Here is a 21,931-nt window from a genome sequence, read left to right on the forward strand (position 1 = left end):
ATTTAATTGCCGAGGCTCAATACTATGCTATCATGGAAGATGTCATTTTACAAGGTCTTTTAGCATTCTCTGCGAAAGAGAGCTGGTGCCTCACCAAACTACAACTCCCAGGATCCCATAGTATTGCACCATGGCAGCTAAAGTGCTATCAAACTGCATTCATTCTACAGTGTAGAGCAAGCACCATCATGCCTTCATTAGGCAAAGAGTGCAAGAAATAATGGCGTCACATGTGTCCATCTCGCGCTAGGTATAAACGTACGTAGTGGTAGCTGTGGAGATAAATAAAGGCATTGCTAATAAGAGCAAATTATATTGCTTTACCTTCTGTTGAAGAATAAACCCTAAAAGAAATCAAGTAAGATGACATCTATTTTCCACAAGTAAAGAGTGAAAAGAGATGTTAGGGTTCATTTTTATTACAACTCATTGGGGGAAAGGCTTATCACACCATGGGAGGGCAAGGTGGGAAGAAGAAGTTGTGCTCATGGATGTGGCTTTAGCCACACACAAAAACCACAGATCGAATGTATTTTAAGATTCATTCCATCACTGGTACAAAACAATGTACCAGTGGTATATAACACCTAAAAAATTATCAAAATGCTACAAAAATATTCAGGAGAAATGTTGGAAGTGTGAAATACAAACAGATACATTCTACCATATGTGGTAAAGTTGTAAAATAGCAAATACATTTTGGAGAAACATTCATGAAACGATACAGAAAATATTGAAGATGAAATTCCAAATGAAGCCAGAACACTTTCTATTGGGAATGACAGATATGAATTTAGACAAAAATCAAGACATTTTATTCTACTACTTAACCATGACTGTGAGAATAAAATATGCAAGAAAATGAAAGAACAAAGAAATCCCAACGAAAGAAGAATGGTTACTGAAAATGATAGACAAAATGAGTATGGACAATTTGACACAACATTTGAAGAAATATCAAGGCACGACAAACAGGACAACAGATTGGACTTTATTCAAAGACTATCTAAAGAAGAAAAAATGAAAATGATAAAATAATATTAAGAAGAAAGAAAAAACTTTTTGAATCAATACAAAGAGAGGGAGTAAAATACAATAAGAAATAGAGCGGAAACAACAAAAATAGACTAAATACCTGGACAAAAGGGATTGGAAGTCAACAACATCCCCTTTCTATTTTATTTTTTCCCTTTTTTTCTCTATTTTTCCCACTTGCCGAGCTCACAAGACCCTTTTACGTTATGTAAATAATTTTTCTCTCTCTCTTTCTCTCTTCCTTTTCTTAGCTAAATAAAAAAAAAATTTTTGAAAAAAGATTCAATCCATCACCAACAACCACCAGAGGGCAGTCGGACAATATGGATGGCAAAAGCCACTGCATTAAGAAGCTATGCTTCCAGGCGTTGGGGAGCCTAAAAATAAAACCGAGTCTGCAAGGAAGAAAAAAAGGGAAGAAAGAATATTTTTAAACTGCATTTATTAAAGCCACAGGGCAGTAGGTCAGGATAGATGGGAATGGACAGAGCACTGTGTGCATAGGATCGTCTAAGCAAGGAGGCTGCCGCAGGTCAGAATGAGTTGACAGATCAGGATGTTCTGAGCTGGGCCTACTATTTGACAGCTTGTATAACTGTCTGGACTGCTGGCTTCTCCAGAAAGGGATGGGAATGTCTTACAGCCACCTGCCTCTCCCACTATTTTTCTTATTTGTGCTTATTTGGCTTTGCTTATTGATATAGCTTGAGACCCCAGCTTGAGTCAAATACTAACGAACAGCACTAAGATTCTTCACCCTGGATTCAAAGCCAAACAAAACATTGCTTGAGGAGATAAGACTGCCAGTGGATGGGGAGGAGGCTGGCCTCACTTGATCCTTGGTTTTCAATAGCAGCTTTAGCTCCAGAAATTGGAGCTGCTGATGCTGTTTCTCTTGCTGCTTTTACAGACATGCTTGCTGTTTTCAGGTCAGGCTGCTTTAAAAAAGCAAAGGAGCAGAAATTGACATTCAAACTGGCAATCCTATTGCAAAAGTGCTGATGTTTGGACCAGAAGACAAGGCACCTCAAAGATGAGGATGGCTTTCTCTGACCTCCGTCATACACATCTCCAAATAAAAAGTTGTGGAAAGAGAGAGTCCAGCTACCTGAGCACCCACCCTTGTTGAAATATTTGGGCTGAGTTTGGAATGGTTTAAAAAAAAAGAATTATCTTTCAGAGGTGTATTTACATTGTAGAATTAATGCCATTTGACAACATTTTAACGGCAATGGCTCAATGCTATGGAATCCTGGGATTCGCAGTGGAGCATCAGCACGTTGGCAGAGAAGACTGTAAAATTAGAACTCCTATGATGTCCTGGCCATTACAGTTAAAGTGGTGTCAAACTGCATTAATTTCAGTGTACTTACCTCAGTCAATATGCACATGGACCATGCTGGCTTAAGGAATTCTGAGAGTTGTGACTATCTTTCAACATGCTCTGAGTTTTGGGTGAGTGGGGTACCATTTTGCCTCATCTGGCAAATGGAAAAGCAATCAGAAAGAGCATCCCCGTATCCGCTTCTCTCTGAAGGTAGGCATAAGCAAATACAGGGATGCTTTTTCTAATTGCTTTTCCATCTGCCAGATACAGCAAAATATCACAAAAGAAAGATGATAAGAGAGAACAGGAGACATTTTTGACACAAGGCGAGGTTTTCTATTATCTTTTTCTATGCATGAGAAACCCTAAATTCTGAATTGGGGAATATTTTTGATTCAGCCAGAATGGCAACTATAGCTTTAGATGCCCTTGGTTTTGTAGACAAACACATGCATAACTTATTTTTAAAAAGGAAAGTTATGAGGAAGAACAGCTGGATAGGAGGAGTCACTCTTCCATCTTGCTTTTTTCTTCAGTGACTGGATTTATATAGCTTGTTTAAATCTTTGCACTCCACAACCATAATGTAGGGTTGGAGACACCGAACAGCATATACTAGGTTACAAGGACTACCACATCTCCCATGTCTTTCAGCTCCCAGCAAGGTCCTTCTGTCATTAACCACTGCATACCAGCCAGAAATCCAAAAGGCAAGGAACGACATCTTCCTGCTAGTAAAAAGTGCTCCATTTCTGTTTATTATAGCCATGTTCAAGGCCTAATGGTCTTGCTTGAGGTGTAGCAAAGGAATTAATGATGTTTGGGAGAAAAATCTGGGCTGTTTAAAATCTGTGAAAAGTGCCGGCTTCGGCAGGTGAGGCCAACACTCAAATCCCCAGCTCAGAGGGCCGCGTACTGTACCATCCTTGTCCAGCTGTTCCGACATAGTGGGATTACTGAGCATTGGAAATGGGATTGTTCTAACGAGATTTTGCTTTAACGATCTGGGATTATCCACCCTACCCGATTAGCATGCAATCCGATTAGATAATGGCATTTTTCCTGCTTGTTTTCTGAGCTGCTCAGTTGGGGCACTCCTTTGGCTAAGAAGCGGAGGTGCCATTAACCAGAAACCCCGCTCTGTGGAGTATGGCACCCCATCACTGGAGTGAGACATTGCAGCTCTGCTGACTTTAAGGTTAGAGAATAAAAACAAACTGACAAATCCAGTGGTGAGGGCAGAAGGAAGATGTTTAGTGATTTTGTCATTATTGTCTGACTTCAAATCGTTTCAGACTTAGGGCATCTTAAACGTCTGAGAGGGAAAAGGAAAGGACCTGAGGCTCTTAGGAATTGTGGGAGTTGAAGTCCAAAACACCTGGAGGCCCAAGTTTGCCCAAACCTAGTCTTGATGTAAGCATATGGGTATTTCCTTGCAGTTACTTACCACTCGGCCATGATGACCAAGAAACTATACCATCGTCTGGGAAGCTATGTATCAAAAGTGTCTCTGCACTGAACCCAAGAGATAGCAAAAGTGTCCTATTTGTCCTCCATCACAAAACTGACGTCACATGTAAGGCTGAGGAGAGCCAAGGGGTCTGATTATTTTGTATGTAGACATTCCAATCGGTATATAGAGTTTTCCATAGATAGATAGATAGATAGATAGATAGATAGATTTTGGCTAATGGAAGGTGAGTGGTTTTCTATTTCCTGCAGGTAACCCAGCGAAAAACCAACATAAGTATTAAAGGGAGTTGCAGGATCTTCATTGAGAAAAATTCTTGGTAGACTGAACAAAGGGGCCAGGAAGTGAGTGAAGTTCAATAGCAACAAAACCAGAAGAACAAAGAAGAAAAAACAAGGAAGGGACAACAAATGCATTCAGATCACTTTTAGTAGCCAAATAGATTTTATAGTAGGAGTACTTTTGCTTGTTTTAGTTTCCACATTGTAGAATCAAAATATTTCAATCATATTTATTTGGTTACTCTTTTCTTTTCTTCTAAATTGTTCCCCCCTTCTTTTCTTTGGAACATCCTAGAAGAGAAAATAAATAATATGCCATAACATCCATGAGATTCAAAACAAAATAAAACATTTTAAGACTAATTGCAGGATACGAAGCTGTTAAAACTGCTGGGACATAAGAAGCATGTGTTCTATTCCTGGCAAATGCTTCTTAGAGATCAATATACTGTTTCCCTGTACATGTTTAAATTCTATTTTTATTCCGAAATCATCTTTTTGGGGGAACTAATTCTCTTTCTGAGTTCAAAACAAGTAAGCAAACAAATTTACTTTTTCAGCCAAAAAGGATTCTTGACACCAGGGTTCTTCAACCAGAGTAACTTGGAACACCAACTATGGGAAGTTCCATAAGATATTGTAATGGGAAAATGCTGAATTATGGATATAATCATTTTTATGCAGGGATTTCCCAAAGACCTGAAAATAATGTCAATGGTTCCTCCAGGCTAAAATGCTGAAAATGTTTGATCAGCACAGCAGTAGTTCAAAATCAGGACTTTGGACAGCAGACTGCAGGAATTAAGCAAAGGGAAGAATCATCCAGAGAGTTTGAAGCATAAGGGAATAAAATTGTGTTCTTGCTTCCCTACAGATCAGTCCTCAGCATGTGCTTTCAAGTATACATTGTTTTTATGGATCATGAGCAAGCTTAAGAAACAGAAAAACAGGAATGCTTGAGCAAATGTGCTCCGCCTTTTGGGTGGCAAAATACCACCAGGAATTGAAAAGGCAAAATGTCATTCCAAACATCATGGCCCTCTGAGGATTTCAACGGTGCCACCAGGGTGGGATTTAGGGCCAATCATCCAGAACACTACTCAGCAGAATGAGCAGAGGGTCATCCCCAATTCAGGCAACAAGTTCACCACATTTGGCAACACGTGTGAGCTCATTGAACATTGTTTCATTCATATATGAGTACCATGCAATCATTCTGGAGGACTGAGTGATGTCTAGACAAGTGTACTCTCTAGGCCTCCAGTGCAGCTCCATAGACAACTTTTGCCAGAAGCTGACTACAGAATCACACTTGGAAGACTTGGAAACACTTTGCTAAGCATTTTCCTAGGTCCTCCAAAGTGATTTGACTGTGTGCCTACTGGGCAAAGATGCAGTAAAGCCTTCCCCCACCTGGTTTTTCCAGAGAACTCTTAACAGCAGACTGGAAAACTCTGGGATTTGCAATACAATTGGGGTGACATTGGATTGGAAAAGGGTGAGGTGGCATGTACTCAGCCACCTGTTCAGTGGAAGGAGAAGGCACTTAATTAAATCAATAAGCATCTACAGTGGACACATCCAATTAGCTTGACATTTCTCAGGTTACCACAGGAACTTACACAAGTGTTGAATGCAGAATGACCATAAGTGAGACATGCCTTAGATACCTGTGATTTCCTGGGGGAAAGGCACAGGTATCTGAAGATAAGAGCTAGCATGTTATAGTGGTTTGAGTGTTGGACTATGATTCTAGAGACCAGGGGACAAATTTCTGCTCAGACGTGAAACCCACTGGTTGACCTTGGGTGAGGCACATACTTGCAGTTCCAGAGAAAAGCAAAGACAAACCTGAACAAATTGTGCCAAGGAAACCTTGAGGGTTGTCATGAGCTGGAAATGACTTGACAGAACGCAACAGTAAATCTGTTGTTGATGATGATGAAACAGTTCTTTTGAACAGTTGCAGCTCTTCTTCTAAGACAGTCCATACAAGAGTCAGACTTAACTCAGTGTTTGCTTCCTGAGATAACCCAAGGAAGAGGATCTCCTTAGTTCCCAGGACTACTGAACATGCAAATGTCCCCCCTGAGACTGAAGTTTCAGGAGACTCAGGTTGGATGTTCTTTGACAGTTGTAACCCTACTCTATGTATGGTCCAATAAAGATGATGCTGGCTCCTTTGTAGAAAAATGTTGCTAATAAACCCATTGTCTCAACAGCCAAGGACAGCCAGTTTGCATTTTATTGCTGTCAGACTTCAAAAAGGGAAAGGGACCAAAACTGAGAAAATAAAGTCTATGTTCCTGTTGCCCATGCATATTGCCTTAAGTTTCTAAGAAGGAGGAACTACACTCTTACCTTGTGCAGAAGCTCTTGCATTCTGATAGCCCACATCTTGTCGGAACGAACACGCTGCATCTGGCACTGATGACTGTAAAAAGCCTCTAATTATGTGGTATCATGATGAAGAAAGCCCATTGCTCTTTGGTAGAACACCTGCTTGGCATTAAGAAGGCCCTGGGGTTCAGCTCCTGGCAATGATAACTGAAAGGATCCATGGCCACACGTGATGGGAAAGGCCATTTCTCTGCCTGAAGCCCTAGAGAGATGCTGCCAGTCACAGTGCTGATACTTGGTTAGAAAGACAAATTGCCTGGTGTGTGATAAAGCTGCTTCCTATGTTCCTAACTGGGATGCTTTGTAGTACACCAAACTGTTCAGGCATCAGCTACAAAAGTAACATTGAACTGAATTGCTCCGCTCCCTTGAGAGTTTCATGACCTCAGATCTGATCATGATCACAGATTCATCTCTCAAGCTCCTTCAGAATGAGAAAACTGCCAAGAATTAAAACAAGAAGAGGACAGGAGAGAGAGAGAGAGAGAGAGAGCTAGATAGATGAGAGACAGAGAGAGGGAAGGAGGGCTTGTCAACACAAAAAACAAAGTAATCCTAGGGAAACCAGAGGGTTTTTTTGCCCCAGAGCAGGCCTGGATTCACCTATTTTCGCTACACTATTGGAAATAAATCAATCCAAAGTCACCTTGCTATCCACATAGTTCCCTTGCCCAAATCTGAACCAACATTATTATGTTGTCTCCCACTCCTCGGAATCACTGTCTGCACTATCACGCAAAGCACCCCTCTGGTGTCACTAGCTCTGTGGCAGGGTGAAGAGCCCAGTCACATCTGATCAGTGATTTGGGAGGGGCGGGGAGGTCAATCAAGCAATATTGCATCCGGGGCTCTGGGGAAGTGTTTTGACAGGAAGGCGGATCGAAAGGAATGACAAATACTTAAGAGGAAAATGCTTGGTTAGAAAGCTGTTGGCAGCTGTTCCGAAGAGAAAGAAAGATTCAAGAGTATTAGGTTTCATCCCTGGACTGCACAAGTCTTTATGTCATCAAGTTTCCAGTCCTCAATGACTACCTAGCCTAGAGGCAGGGCCAAGTTCAGGGATTCCTTTCCCCAACATTCTTATGCATGTTTCTTAAAGAACTTTGTCTTTACTGCTAGCCACTGTCTCCTCCCCTTTTGATGACGTAGGAATGGAATTCTGTGAGGGAACTCCCTTTTAAGTTTAAAACTACGCTGGGAAGACCATGCGGTCTCCACCATGTTTCTTCTGTTGTTTTTTTTCTCCCAGTGAGGATGCATTTTGCCTCTCTGAAGGCAAAATGTAACTGTATGGACTTTTAAAAACCTTTTACCTTCTTTAGAAGATGGGATATAGTAAGACAGTTAGCTCCAAGACTTTTCTATCAAGAATGTAGTTCTTTTTTACTTTCATAAATATTTTTGAATGCAAAGTTCTGCCTCTGAAATCCTGAGCCATCCTAAAGATTAGAAGGCTATCCCTTCCCACCATCTGTACGGTTCTGCTGGTTATGGAATTTACTCCTGGTGTTCTGATATATTTTGGTGGAATTACCCTAAGTAAGGGTTATTTTTGAACCTAGCAGTTCAGATTTCACAACAATGAACTCCCCTCTGCTGTTGCTTCCCAATGAAAAAAATTAATCCATCTTTAACATCACAAAGCATACATGTAGCATTAGGGGAAGGGGGATGATGATGCTTGCCATCCAGCAATCTGTTCCTCCTTCCTTCTACCAAAGCTACCCAAAAACAGCAAGAGACTGATTTTCCTGGAAACTGCAGAACAAGAAGTGTTTCAGAATATTGCATTAAAGCCTTAAAGAAGCACTTCCACTGTTAAAGGGGTAGTAGGTCATATTTCAGGACCAAGGGATCTATGAGGTGATAATATTTTTTTCAGTAGAACAAGCCCAGAGAAATCAAGAGAGAGAGAGAGAGGGATTTTTCACCACACATGGAGAGACACAAGGCAGGCAAAAGGTGATACCTTTTTATTAGACCAACTTCAGTTGGCGAGAGCGTGCAAGCCATCGAGCATTTGGAAAGGTTTAGCATTTAGTCACTGGCTTTAACTAAGCACATTCGGACAGACATTGAAAAAAAACTGAAAACAAATCATTATTTTTTCAAAATGAAAAGGACCAATTTTTCTTTAAAGAAAATAGTAATCGAGAGCCACACAAACAAATTCGGAACAAAATCAGGAACGAAACTTCCCCAGAAAAAAACACTCAAACCCTCCGAAGTCAGCCAGTAAAGCGCATTCAGAACAAAACGAACGCAACTTTTTCCACGAAAAAACAGGGGTGGGGGGCAAGGAGAGAAGGGGGGAAGGAAGAAGGGAAATCACCCGTCACGCACAGCAGCTGGTATTTACACACGGAGGCGGGGAAGGAAATCAAGAGTGAAGGATAAAATATTATTGAAGAAGAGAAGAGGAGGAGGAGGAGGAAGTGGAGGACAAGGAGGAAGAATAAAGACATGAGATAGGGAAATGCTTCCTTTACAAATTTGGGCCCTGAATCCTGCCAAGATTCACACGACAACCTAACTTTCCTTTATTTCCAGGCCAAGCCTGCATTCCACAACTTTTAGAACTGAACACAGCAGTGATCTAGCAGTCAGTTGTGGTGTGTGAGAAATACTGAAATGCACCACCCCACTCTGTGCATATACACACATGGGTTGGGTTATGTTGATCCACCTCAAAAAAATCCCACAGTTGTTTCATCTTTCTAATATTGGATCAGAAGAGCAAGAACATGTGTCGTGGGTCTATTGCAAAAATGCTTACTTCCTACAGCAAATTTCAACCCTGTTTAAAAAATTACTTTCTACATCTAATTTTAAGGGATTATTATTATTATTATTATTATTATTATTATTATTATTAAAAAGGTTTTCTTTTTCTTTTTCTATAATATGAGTCTTACTGCTCACTCTTGGGTTTGCATCTAAGGCCAAGGACACAATAGAAATGTAAAATGAATGGGTTTTCACTGCCATGCCCCCTAACTACTAAAGACATTGCAATCCTACAAGTACTGAAGATGCAAAAGTCATGGCCTCTTCATCATGGGGAGGCAGTGATCTCAAACCACTTGAAAACCATAACAGCAAAAGTTTTATGGGGGAATAAAGTCTTGCATACAGAAAGGGGGACAAACTAAAAATCCAGACAGAGCAATGTAAGTGGCCCTGAGAAGTTAGTGATTTAGAGGAAACAATTAGCAATGAATGGGGCTATAGTGGCATCAGACGCACGTGTTAATGATTCTGAGATGGATTTTTATGCCACTGTCATTAATCATAAACAAAGAAGAAAATACTATGAAGAAATATGGGGAATTAAAACAACTTGTTTTCTTCAGATTCACACCAGATGGTTTTTTCCAGGACAGGCAAAGCTTGGAGGTAAAGGAAAATCCAATTTATTTTATTTCTGGCTAGTAAATGCTCCATATGGAATTATTAGATTTCTAGACTATAGAGTGAGGTTTAATAAGACAGAAAGGGGAGGGTTCTTGTGAGCACCCCTTTGGTAATTAGATGCCCCAACTAACAAATAGGTGCTTCAAAAGTAGTGACATTATACCAGGCATGGGCAAAGTTAGCCCCTCAGGGTGTTTTTGGATTTCAACTCTCACAATTCCTAATAGCCTCGGGCACTTTCCTTTTGCTCCTTAGCCACTTAAGCGGCTCAGGGGGGAAAGGAAGGGGCCTGAGACTGTTAGGAATTGTGGGAGTTGAAGTCCAAAACACACGGAAGGCCGAAGTTTGCCCATGCCTGCATTATACAGTGCCCTGTCATTTCAAGAGAGCACACTTCAGGGAACCTAACATTGGATTGCATGCCAAATCACGTAAACAGGTGACAAAAGCATTTTTCTAAACAGGGCCAAATCCTGCTAGGCACTTTTGCAAAAGGCCCGGCTGATTTTGGGAGCTGGGCTTTCTGGATCAAGTTAAGTCTCCGTATAAATCTTTGTGCGATCAAGGCTCACAAGCCCTTCTGGTCCTCAAAAGCACCACATGTGAAAGGGGGTGGGAGTGAGGAGAGAAAAGAAAGATTTGTTATATAGATCGATGGCTATTTATTTTTCTTCTAAAAATACTCTTTTCTTTGGACCGAGGGAGTTCTTTCAGCTGTGAGGAGAAAGGAAAATTATAGGAGGCAGGAATGGATATTTTCATATCCACTGGCAAAAAAATGTTAAACAAATCAATGGAGGATTACATTGAGAAACCCAATGTAAACGCCCAATGATTTTGGCAGGTCTGTCTAAGCATGATTCTGCCCACTTGATCCACCTATTATGCATGAGTAATTTATCTCCCTCCCACCCATCCCTCAAAATAGAATCCTCTGATAGCTGGAATTTAGGATCTACTTGGCTTGGAATGATGCCCAGATAGCCCATATTCTAGTCCAAATTTATTGCTAAACGTATGAGGCAAATTTTGGTGTTTTTTTTAAGGATGCCATATTATGGTGTAGTGCTCAGTATATTTATACAGTTAGCCTTTCTCGGGTGTTTTAAATTTCTGCCCTAATCTGAATGTGCATATATTGATTCCAAGGAATATTCATATGTTGGGCTGGATCCAAAATAAATCATGTTTAGAGTACTCTTATTAAAAACCACTGAGAATTTAGTCATGTTTTTATTCAAGCCCTGTAGATTTTAAGGGGTCTCCTCTACGCATGGCTAAGTCTGGATCTGACCTTTAATCTAAGCTGGGACACACCCTGTGTTGCAAAAAGATATAGCCTTAGTAGAGGCCCCACAGGAAGAAAGATAACACACCCTCTCTCCAAACTGAATGTGGATACTTCCTGAAGGAATAAAAGAAAGGGAGTTAAACAGATAGATGTTTTTAATCTAGGAGACAGTGCCAAAAGTCTGTGAGGACATGCCTCAAGAGGACCTTCTTGTGGGCACAACTTGGGTCAAAATTAACACTGCTGTGTCCTGTTGACTTCACTGGAAGAAGGAAACATGTTCATGCATCTATGCATCCTTTTGAACTATGTGTTGCCTGCATCTTCTCAATGGTTCGATGTGTATCCAGGTTACAACTGGGAAGGTGCAGAATAAAATTAGCATGTCCTACTAAAGCCAATTTTCTAGCATTTAAAGAAAAGAAAGTCAATTGCCCCTATATGTAAATTAAAATATATATGGTATATATGAAAGCTCTATTTACATATAGAGCTCCTTAATATGTTTGAACTCCCAGTTCATTTCAGTAAATTCAACAGGGTCGCACATTCCTTTTGTGTGCATGGAAGTGGACTCCTCCACTGAAATGAATAGGGAATCCCGTATGCACAAAAAAGTTTGCAGATGCATTCAGGTGTGCATAGATCTCCGGATTCACTGTTGCCGGAAAGAAGTCAGATGAACTCCCTCGATCCAAAATTAAACGCAACAAAGAAATTAGGAACAAGAAAGGGAGGGTGAAATGTTTTTACTTTAAAAGGTTAAGTATGATTATTATGGGTGTGGAGGAGAAGAGGAAAAGAATTTGTTTTGGTACAAACACTTACTTTTCTTTCTTTCCCTCCTCCCCCCATTCATTAAATAGATTGATTGATGAAATGGGGAGGAGAAGAGATATGTAAGAGTTTGTCCCCCCTCTTTTGTTTTTTTGAAATACTATAAAGTTCAGCAAGAAACTGGAGAGGAATAAGAGAGTAATGGAAAAGAAGGGCATGTCAATGGGGAAAAAAAGAATGATATTTTTAAAGGAAGGTTTTACGTTGTTGTTTCTTAGCAAATACGCCACAGACTACAATAAACCGCCTACATTGAAACAATACACAGATCAATACCCAAAATGGAAAGTCAAGGGGATTTCGACACGTTCGTAGGATTTGTCTTATCTTTGCGTTGTTGCATTTTTTTTAAACAGTTGGTTCGTGTGTTATATTGGATATGTTTTGTAAAAAAGATCAAAAAATCTAAGTTTTCTTTGTTCTTTCTTTTCTGGAGTTTGATCTCTTATGCAGAGATGACAGGATGAAGGCTTTATACAGAGAAAGTGAGAGAAGTATGTACGTACTTACACAGAGGGAACACAATGTTACATGGATGTACTCTGGAGTATACACTGTATTTACTCCCAACCAAGGTTCGTTTAAACCCCACGATTAATGGATATATTAATTTGAACCTAAAGATGATTCCTTCAAGAGTCCAAGACAATTTCACTATTTAAAATGTAGAGTCTCGCTTATTCAATTTTCGCCCATCCAATGTTCTCTATTATCCAACAGAGTCTGCCTCCCACCCAGATCCACAGTTGTTTCAATACATTGCAATGTTTTGGTGCTAAATTTGTAAATAAAGTAATTACTATATAATGTTACTGTGTATTGAACTGCTTTTTCTGTTGATTTGTTGTTTTGGTGCTTAATTTGTAAAATCATAACATAATTTGACATTTAATAGCTTTTCCTTAATCCCTCCTTATTCTCCAACATTTTTGCTTATCTAATGTTCTGCTGGCCCATTTATGTTGAATAAGCAAGACTCTACCGTATAGATAAATTCAACACCCCAGCCCCCCCCCCCCCAAAAAAAAAAAACCTTGGAAGGTATAGTCTGATCAAGAATGAAAGACTTAAGGTCAAGCATCTCCCATCTGATGTTCCACACATAAACTGGGAGACCCTCCTATGATAATTTTCAAAATGCATGAATCAAAGATACTCAATGGAAACTTTTGGATTGGTTGAGGGTAATTACAGTTCAGTTTGTAGTCTAAAATGTGTGCTTGTTTGTGTGTATTTGAATGGTGTTCAGGTGTGTGTGTGTGTACACATACAGATGAGAGGCACATCCACACCAACAAATCACACTCACATATTCAGTCGGCATACGGATAAACATACTGATACAGCCTGACTACTGAACTTGCAATGGCTTCTACATAACCCAACATGATGGTTCAGGTTTTGTTTTGTCTTCCTCATCTGAACTGGCTTTGGGATTATGACAGCAGTAGTCAGTTTCAAACTGGACAATTTCTCCTCCTCAGAATTATGTAGAAGCAAGGGGGGAACAGGCCACTTGTAAATGCACATACTAGAAACCCATTGCAAAGCACATTCACGGCCATACCATACCAGGACATTGACAAATGATATCTCTTTCTTTCCCAGGTATCATAAAGGCAGAGAGGTATCTATCTGTCTATATAAGAGGGGTTCTCAAACTGTTGATTGTGGCCTCAAGCCAACAGAATCCTTCCAAAAGACAACCAGGCAGGAAAGAGCCACAAACTTGTCCTCAGTAGATAAACACCTGGAAATAATTTTAAAGAATAATCTAACGATATTCAGTTATTGGAAATCACCTCCATAATCTTGCACTAGTTGAGAGCAAAATGGAGAGTCCCGCTAGCTTTCTAGCCCAATCAAGAGAGAGAGAGTGGAAGGAAACACAGAGGAAATCTCATCTCCCCTGAGTAACCCTTTGCAATTCCCTCGCTTCACACTCTGAGAACCAATGGTGTACACAAGAGAGAGAGAGAGAAAGCGTGCACGCATATTTAGGCACATTGAAAGCTAGACACAGGCATCAACAGTATCACATACACATGTAGGCATACTTATTCATGCCAATGCCACACAACAGATGTTTGCCACACACTGTGTTCTGATCGGATTTTGCAAGGCCTTGTGACAATTCTTATTTCAAGACCCTTTGTGAATGTCAGTATTATGTATCACTGTGCGATTTCTCCAAGAGGAAAAGCCTTCTAATCACCAGATGCATGAGATATACATGTAAATGGAAGGTTGCAGGTGAATGATCAATAGTTTAAACATCTGTCTTTTAGACAGTACAACCTCTCCAAAATGAACAAAATTAACGCAGGTGGGAGGAAGGATTTTTTTTAAAGATGGTTCAGACATGTGTTTCTTCACTGGCAGTCTGAGATAGTATGTTTCAGCAGGAGAAATATCACCAGGTCTACTGATTATGTAGTTCAGTCTGAAACAAATTTGGAGCCCAAGGAAGCCTTTCCCCTCTATTTGGAAAGTACTGATCAAGCAAGAACACCAGCACTCCCATTCAATTTCTTAAAAATAGTTCTGGGCTTCAAATGATGGGCTACAATTTTCAAAATGTCACTTTTGTAATAAATGGTGGTGATAAACCATTTATTTACTCCTGATGAAGTAACTCAGACTATATATCACACTCTAATTTATGTTTTCACAGCCACTAGTTAAAGATTACACAATTACTAGTGCACTGTTTTCCAGTTGTCTTAGTAAAATTTTAGTATTTTCCAGCTATCTATTGTTTCACATAATTGGGCTAATAAACATGAGATAGAAAAGAGGGTTTACATGAAAAAGTTCTCACCACTTAGACTGGATTAGAATTTCCTTTAAGCAGTTCTTGAAAGATGTGTGTTCATTCTATTTTAACAGCTTTAGCACCTTTTATGGTGGTAGCTAATCCAGATCAAGTGATTCTGTGAACACCCGCATGGAAAATCTGGCCCAGATGAGAACCATCGCAAAACAGATGTCCATACTTGCTATTTTAGTCGCTTTTTGAAAAGTGTGTGGCTCTCAGAGTCTTCCTATAAACTGTGACAAACAAGGATAGTATATAGATTTGTGTGTCTCAAAAACAAACTCTTTTCTTTGCAGATCTAAATTTCAGATAAAATTATTACTCGTTCTGCCATAAGTGGGGCAAAGATCTGACAGCATGTGCATGCACAAAACCAGAAACATGACACAGAAACACACACTCACACATAAGCAAACACATATTGCATACTGTTGGGTGTATTACACAACCCATGTGTTTCTATATGTACACCTATATCCCATGAGTTCACTTGCACATAGGTACAAAAGAACGCCACACTGAACTTATGTACAACATATCTACCGGTATTTACAGATATGTACACACACGCACACACAGAGGGTTTATAAAATCAGAATCAAATAGACAGAAGAAAGAGCAGATGGGTAAGAGAAATGAGAGTTGTAGGTGGGGGAAAAGCATCATCATGCCCCACCCAAGGGAAAAGGGGTTGGGAGTGGAAGGCCCTGTCATGACACTGAACAAAGTGAACCCTGGGGAACAGATTTGCCGGCGCAACCTTTCAATGACAAATATTGGACTGAGGTTGGGGAAAGGGGTTAAGTGGATAGGATATTGGCTACAATGGAATAATTGGCCATCTTCCCTCTGGTAATTCATCCTCTCATCTAACTGGTCTGGATCCACTCCTTGCTAAAGGTGACCTTCTACTCTTCCACCCTTGTTTTGCACAAATCTCTAAAGGTCTTTCGTACTGTGTCATCATCAGCTCTCTTTTCTTTAACCAATACAAGTGACACTCAATAACTCTCCTTGACTTCTCCATATTCAAAGTGTGTTGAAGCCTCAGACATCCATGGCTAGAACCCCTGGAACCAGTAAATATCCTTCCTCATTCCATTTAGAGGCCCAGGTACTAGAGGGATTTTTCATTGGAAGGGATATTTTTTAAAAAATTGCACAGAGCTAACACTATTACTGCCATTGTTTGCAGGGAGAGCAAGGTCATGAGATGCTAACCGGTAGGTGGAGTTGACTATAGGTTGGTGGAGGCAATTCCTACGAAACTATGTGCTTCCCTGACCTCCTTACATCTTCAAGAAGGCTGACTTCAGGAAAACAGAACTGCATCACAGTTACTGTAGTATTGCTATGAAAAATGGCATAATCTTTCACTGAAGAAGAGGTCCTTATGGACCAAGCTAGTTAATGGCCTTGATATGATTTGAAAGGAACCCATCAATCCATCAGAAATTCTGAATTGTGCCTCAAGCTACACTAATGAGTTGCAAGAAATAACTAAATAATCCTGTGTTCTTGGGGGTCTAAGGAGCTGCAAAGGAGACTGCCCAATGTACTTCTGTATGCCTCACTCTTCTAGCATGGTCTTTTTCTACCCAGCTTTCCACAAGGAATGGGTTATTTTTGCAGCCTCTTTGCATTGGGAGTGCAGCACTTAATGCAATAACTCCCAGCACAGAGAGTCAGTGGAGTTATGCACCCTCAGGAAAAACATGTCTAGCAAAGAAATGTGTGTGAAAACACAAGGGAATAGGGAGCCATTTCTTTGAATGGGGGCATCTCTTACATGTACTGTCAGGAAATCTTTTCAGATGTATAGCTGAAGGGTACTTCTAAAACTTTAGAAACATTGGCCTACACAATCCTAAAGAAACTTAATATAACACTACTGTCAAGTCTAAATTATTATTGTTGTTTTAAAAATGCTAAATATTTCAGAAAAAGTATCCCACAAAACATCCATTCACCATACCATAAAGTATTACTACTGGTAGCAATGGCATGAGGAGTACTAGGACTCATTCCAGATACACAAATGCCAATCTAGAAGCTGCTAATGTTCTAGGGAATCATAACACAATCTAGTCATGAATGCTTTGCTCTTTATAGAGATGCCCTTTAAAGGAGCAATCATTCTATTCTTTGAAAAGGGTGCATAGTTAGGGTGCTAAGGTTGCTGGCACAATTGCATCATGAATTTGATTTTCTTGGAAGGGCATGAAAAAAAATCTCTTAACATTACAAGGTGGCTCAGTATTACATAACTCTAGAAGACTGCAGGACATTTGGGAAGCAGGAGGAGCCCTCACTCTTGAATATTTAAATAATATTGGCAAGGGTCAGAAAGGGTCTAATTTCTTTAGACTGGTCCACTATCCCTCCAAGGATAGTGGGCCATCATTACTCCAGTGAGGGTGCAGTATTACTCAAAACAATGTGTCTTTATATACATAGGCCACTTTAGAGAAAAATACCTGATGGCTTTCCTTAGGGGTGGGCAATGACACTATTGCATGGTTGGCATATCATTCTCCAGAAATCAGTCCCTTTGTGTATGCAGAAATGGATTTGCTCATCTTCATCAGATTCCTTCTTCCTAGCTGGCAATAGAATCCTGTCCCTGTTTCCATGCATGGATAGCAAAGCAAGGAATTGCCTCTTGTTTTCCATAGGCAGGGAGATCCCAAAGCAGGCTGTCCACATATACAGCTGCTCTGAGTATCTGCATGACCCTGCCATGCAGGGAAGAGGACCACTAGGCCAAGGCAACTTGTGGGGTTGAAGACAGGAGTGGGAGGGAGGAAGGAGAAAAACAACCCAAACAGTCTCTAAGTCTATGGATTTCATTGGACATAAAATTTTAGAGCCAGTTTATACATTCAACATAATCTAGAGATAGATATATTTAATGCTCCATTGTTCAGTAAGACTCCTTTGTCCACAGATTCATTTTCTGTAGTGTTAGCTACCTACAGTCAACTGAAGTTTTGAAATATTACTTGGTCCCCCTTAGCCATGTTTTTGCTTTCTGGTGTTTCAGTTAATCACAGTTAACCGATGTCCAGAAATATTATTGTATAAGGTTTGGTACAATCCAAGATTTTAGGCTTTCATGGGGAATCTTGGAACATTTTCCACATGGATAAGGGTGTCTTACTGTACACTAAAAAAGCAAACACACCTCTACACACTAAAAATGAGCATGCCAGAGAGTTGGTTGGACTGAATATTTTTCCATGGCATACTAATCTTCCTCATTAGAAGAGTTTTGTTTTTATGGGAGAGTATGCAAACAGACAACTCCTAGTCTCTGTCCCTCTTCTGAAATGGAATAATCCAGGAAAGGATTTCCTCTTGATTCTTACCAATCTACAAACTGGTCTTACAAATCAGTAAGAAAAGAATGTTATTGAACAGACCATCTCATTATCAGCTCCTTGGTGTAACATCAGCTGATAATGTAAGGGTATTTATACTTATTATTTGCTGTAAGAACTACATCTGACATAGCAGGAGTGGAACTCTATGGCTCTTGTGGTCTCTTCCAACTCTGTAATTCTATGAAGCAGCAGCCTCTTTCCTTTTAGAAAGTGTTAAATTTCTGGGAAGAAACCCTGCTCCACTTCTTGCATCAAGTCTAGAATTCTGGAATGTTATCAGAAAATGAATGCATGCTCTAATACTGTAGGTACTTTTTCCTTATGGTTGATTTTTGGCAGTGGGACACCCAAACTGGCACAATCTCTTTCCAATTCCAGATCACTCAGAGTTGAATTACATGCTCAGAAGTGTCACACGTGATGCAGAGTTTCTTAGGGTTGTGCCATTTTCATAAGAGGGATGCTACATTAAAATATGAATCTCTATAAGCTTCCCGCAGGTAGAGGGGTGATTTTCTTTTTAATGTAACTAATTTTTCAAGATATAAACTGGCATTTCCTGCCTGCGCTCCAAATGGGTACACCCTCATCATCTGTGTTATTTCTGAGCAACCACTGCAGCCCCAAGCTACTTCGTTTGGTCCTCTCAAAACCAAATTCAATGTGACATTGTTCATCCAGTTAGCCCTGGCACTTAGGATTTTTTAAAAAACAAACATTAAATATTTAACACAATAGGAGGACCAGGGAAAGGGGGAAGGGACTTTGCCTATGTCCTTGTCCACCTGCTGCTATTCACATTGGGAAACAGCTCCCATTGCACCAAACTTTCCATACTGTGCACCTTTCTAGCATTGCAAACTTGCAACCCAGGGAGTACACACTGATTTTTATCAGTAGTGCAGCTAGTGCAAATAGTTAAATTCCTACTCTCACCATAGATCTGATCCCACTCAGCTCCCTCCTTCAGAGTTATCTCTGTGACTATTGTTGCTTGTAAACTGGCCCTAATTTAAAGGCTATAGAAGAAAGCTTTGGATCTACTCGCATTGCCAAATATCAGAGAAATGATTTACTAATTTATTCCTATGTACAAATGATGAAATAACAATCCTGCGATTCATAGCAGTCATGAATCCACTTTTTTTTAAAAAAAAAGTGAGCATGTGTCCCCAGTTATTACTAGATGACAGGGTCTCAATTTCCTCATCTCAGTCTATTTAAATCAGGAGTTTGGGATAATATGGCAGCAATATTCTTGCATCCTTGATGGTTCAGCGTGGGCTGTTATCTTTCAGCTATAAATAACCCAAGTTCCTAGTAGTTGCAATATTGCTTAATAATACCACATTGATATGCAGCATTGATGTACCTGTGAAATATTTTAAATAACATTAGTGCAGTATTTTAAAAATGGAATCATACCAATTGTACCAATATTTGTAGCATGGCTATATTGCATCTTGGTTATTTGGGGGAAACTGTAGCAGAGGAAAATCTATTTGTAATGACCAGAGCATTGATACCATAATATCAAACACTCTTTAATATCTGAGAGGCTACTCAAGTTGGTCCCTTATGTATGTCATCAGGAATGGGCTGCCCTCCTGAAAACGTAGATCTTGGCCAATGAGGAAGGGAGGGTCTGGGTGGTGTAAGAGTGCATGAGGTGCGGCGGGGAGGCAAGTTGAGATGAGGGGGATGCAGCAGATGAACAGATTGTGCCCTGAGTATTTACTCTATTTTTTCCAGGTACCTAAGAATGAAAACTTTGAAGACTCTTAACTCATACAGTTCTTGGAAACTATGTCTGTATTAGACAAGGAGAGTGAGCCCAGGGGTATCTTATCATCAGTTATGAAAAAGGAAAGGTTAACGCTGGCATCAAATCCTTCCCTTCCTACAAACTGGGACTGGAAATCCCTATGTACTCTCAACTACTGAATGCAATTAAATAGGTTCAAAAGAGCTGTGTCTCGGACAATGGCCCTTGCTTGATCCTACAACTTTAATACTGATGTATTTTGCTCCTTCAGGCACAGTATGTTCTAGTAAGTTACAGAACAGCCTTTCATCGCGCTGATTGCTCAAGTCACAGCTATGTCCTTTCCCAGGCAAAATAGGAAAAGAATACCACGAACCCTTTCTTCCCACAGGGTTAACCGCTGATATGAAAAGGGGAAATCTGTGGGGTGGGCAGGAATCACACATTTTGGACCATGGTGCATTGGGAAGGGGAGGTGCAGTTACGAGACACCCGGTTGAGGCCCAGAATATTGGAGCATTCTGGGTGAAACCCTGGCGTCCAGCAAATGAGTAAAAATGGATGAAGAGATGATGCTGAACAACAAACTTAGATTTGCTGACCCAATAAAGTTGTTTTATCTATAGGTAGCTGGAACATGTGCTGTTATATCCACTGCATGTACAATTTTTAAATTATTATAATATTATTATTTTTTTGCTTTAATTTACAACCCAAGCGTGCCCCCGATGGAGGAGGCCAGTACTATACCGAGAACCACACAACAAATTATAATCATAATTTTCTTCTACATTACCCAAGGAAATCCATGGAGCAAGTCAAATAGAGAGAGGGGGAGGGAGAGAAAAAGAGAGGAAAAGACAAAAATGCATTAGGAACAAGGAGTTGTATACAGAGACGGCCCTAGGTAATTTTCGACGGTAAGCAAACAGTATTTTGCCCCCCCCCCCCAACCAATCACTGATATATATTTTCTGTTCCCCGTGGGAGTTCTGTGTGCCATATTTGGTTCAATTCCGTCATTGGTGGAGTTCAGAATGCTCTTTGATTGTAGGTGAACTATACATCCCAGTAACTACAACTCGCATATGTCAAGGTCTATTTTCCCCCAAGAGCGCCCCTGGGCAAAACCAACTATACTGTGAATGCGCCCCTGGTTGTATATAAAACTTTGGATAAGATAAAGAGCCTATTAACAAAATTTATCCGGATGGTGTGGAAAACATTTCAGAAAATGACAAAACATAAACAAGATGGCACAAAACTAGAAAGCTGATTAGCCAGAACATTTTATGTAAGCAGGATGGGCAACTTCAGAAGTCAGCCAGTTCCTCCCCACATCCCAACAAGGCTCACAGCACCCACCTAATAATAAAGGTGGAAAGTCCACTTTCAGTTTCACATCCCTCCTAACATTTTTCACTTCAAAAAGACATAGGCTGAGGCAGCAAGTACTCTGTGCACAAACTGCACACCCTGGTTCTCAGTTCTTATTTTTATTAACTGCAAAGTTAGGATGGTCTATATCTAGAAGGTGAAAAAATCCCACAGGCAGCCTGTGAGTTGCATGTTATCCACCCTTGATATAATTCCCAATCAAGTCCTAATTAATAATGGGGACTAATCCAAGATTTAGTACTACAGCCACAGTCCTCTAAAATGATATTTTTGTTCCCTTTGATTTGCCCCCTCTCCCCGGATTTGCTTTTTCTTTCAATTTTTTTTTGTTTTAAAAATCTGGTACTCAGATTCTGAAAGTTTTTTTTCTAACCAAATTGAGTTTATTTATTTCCTCAATTTTCAGGAGACAACCTGTTCTTTTCCAATACAGTACAGTTAGCCCTCCACATTTGCAGGTTTAACTTTTGTGGATTTTATTATTTGCAGATTTGTATTGAGACGGTCTCTC

At 40.1% G+C, this 21,931-nt stretch overlaps 1 protein-coding gene across 2 annotated transcripts in view; it reads right to left on the reverse strand.

Annotated features, from left to right (window-relative positions):
- Positions 1-4,292: 4,292 nt before the first annotated feature.
- The window catches only part of STX1B (syntaxin 1B), a 76,301-nt gene continuing 58,662 nt past the window's right edge, over positions 4,293-21,931 (reverse strand). The window contains exons 10-11 of one of the 2 annotated variants that reach the window (XM_060780171.2): positions 6,476-6,548; positions 4,293-4,405 (exon numbers count right to left, since the gene is read on the reverse strand). In XM_060780171.2, coding sequence (XP_060636154.2) covers positions 4,371-4,405; positions 6,476-6,548 — 108 coding nt within the window. In that variant the 3' untranslated portion in view covers positions 4,293-4,370. Of the gene's footprint in view, positions 4,406-6,475; positions 6,549-8,472; positions 20,810-21,931 lie in introns of those variants that run through there. The other variant, XM_060780172.2, reaches the window with a different exon arrangement.

The sequence above is a fragment of the Anolis sagrei genome, chromosome 6, assembly GCF_037176765.1.
Source record: "Anolis sagrei isolate rAnoSag1 chromosome 6, rAnoSag1.mat, whole genome shotgun sequence".
NCBI lineage: Eukaryota > Metazoa > Chordata > Lepidosauria > Squamata > Dactyloidae > Anolis > Anolis sagrei.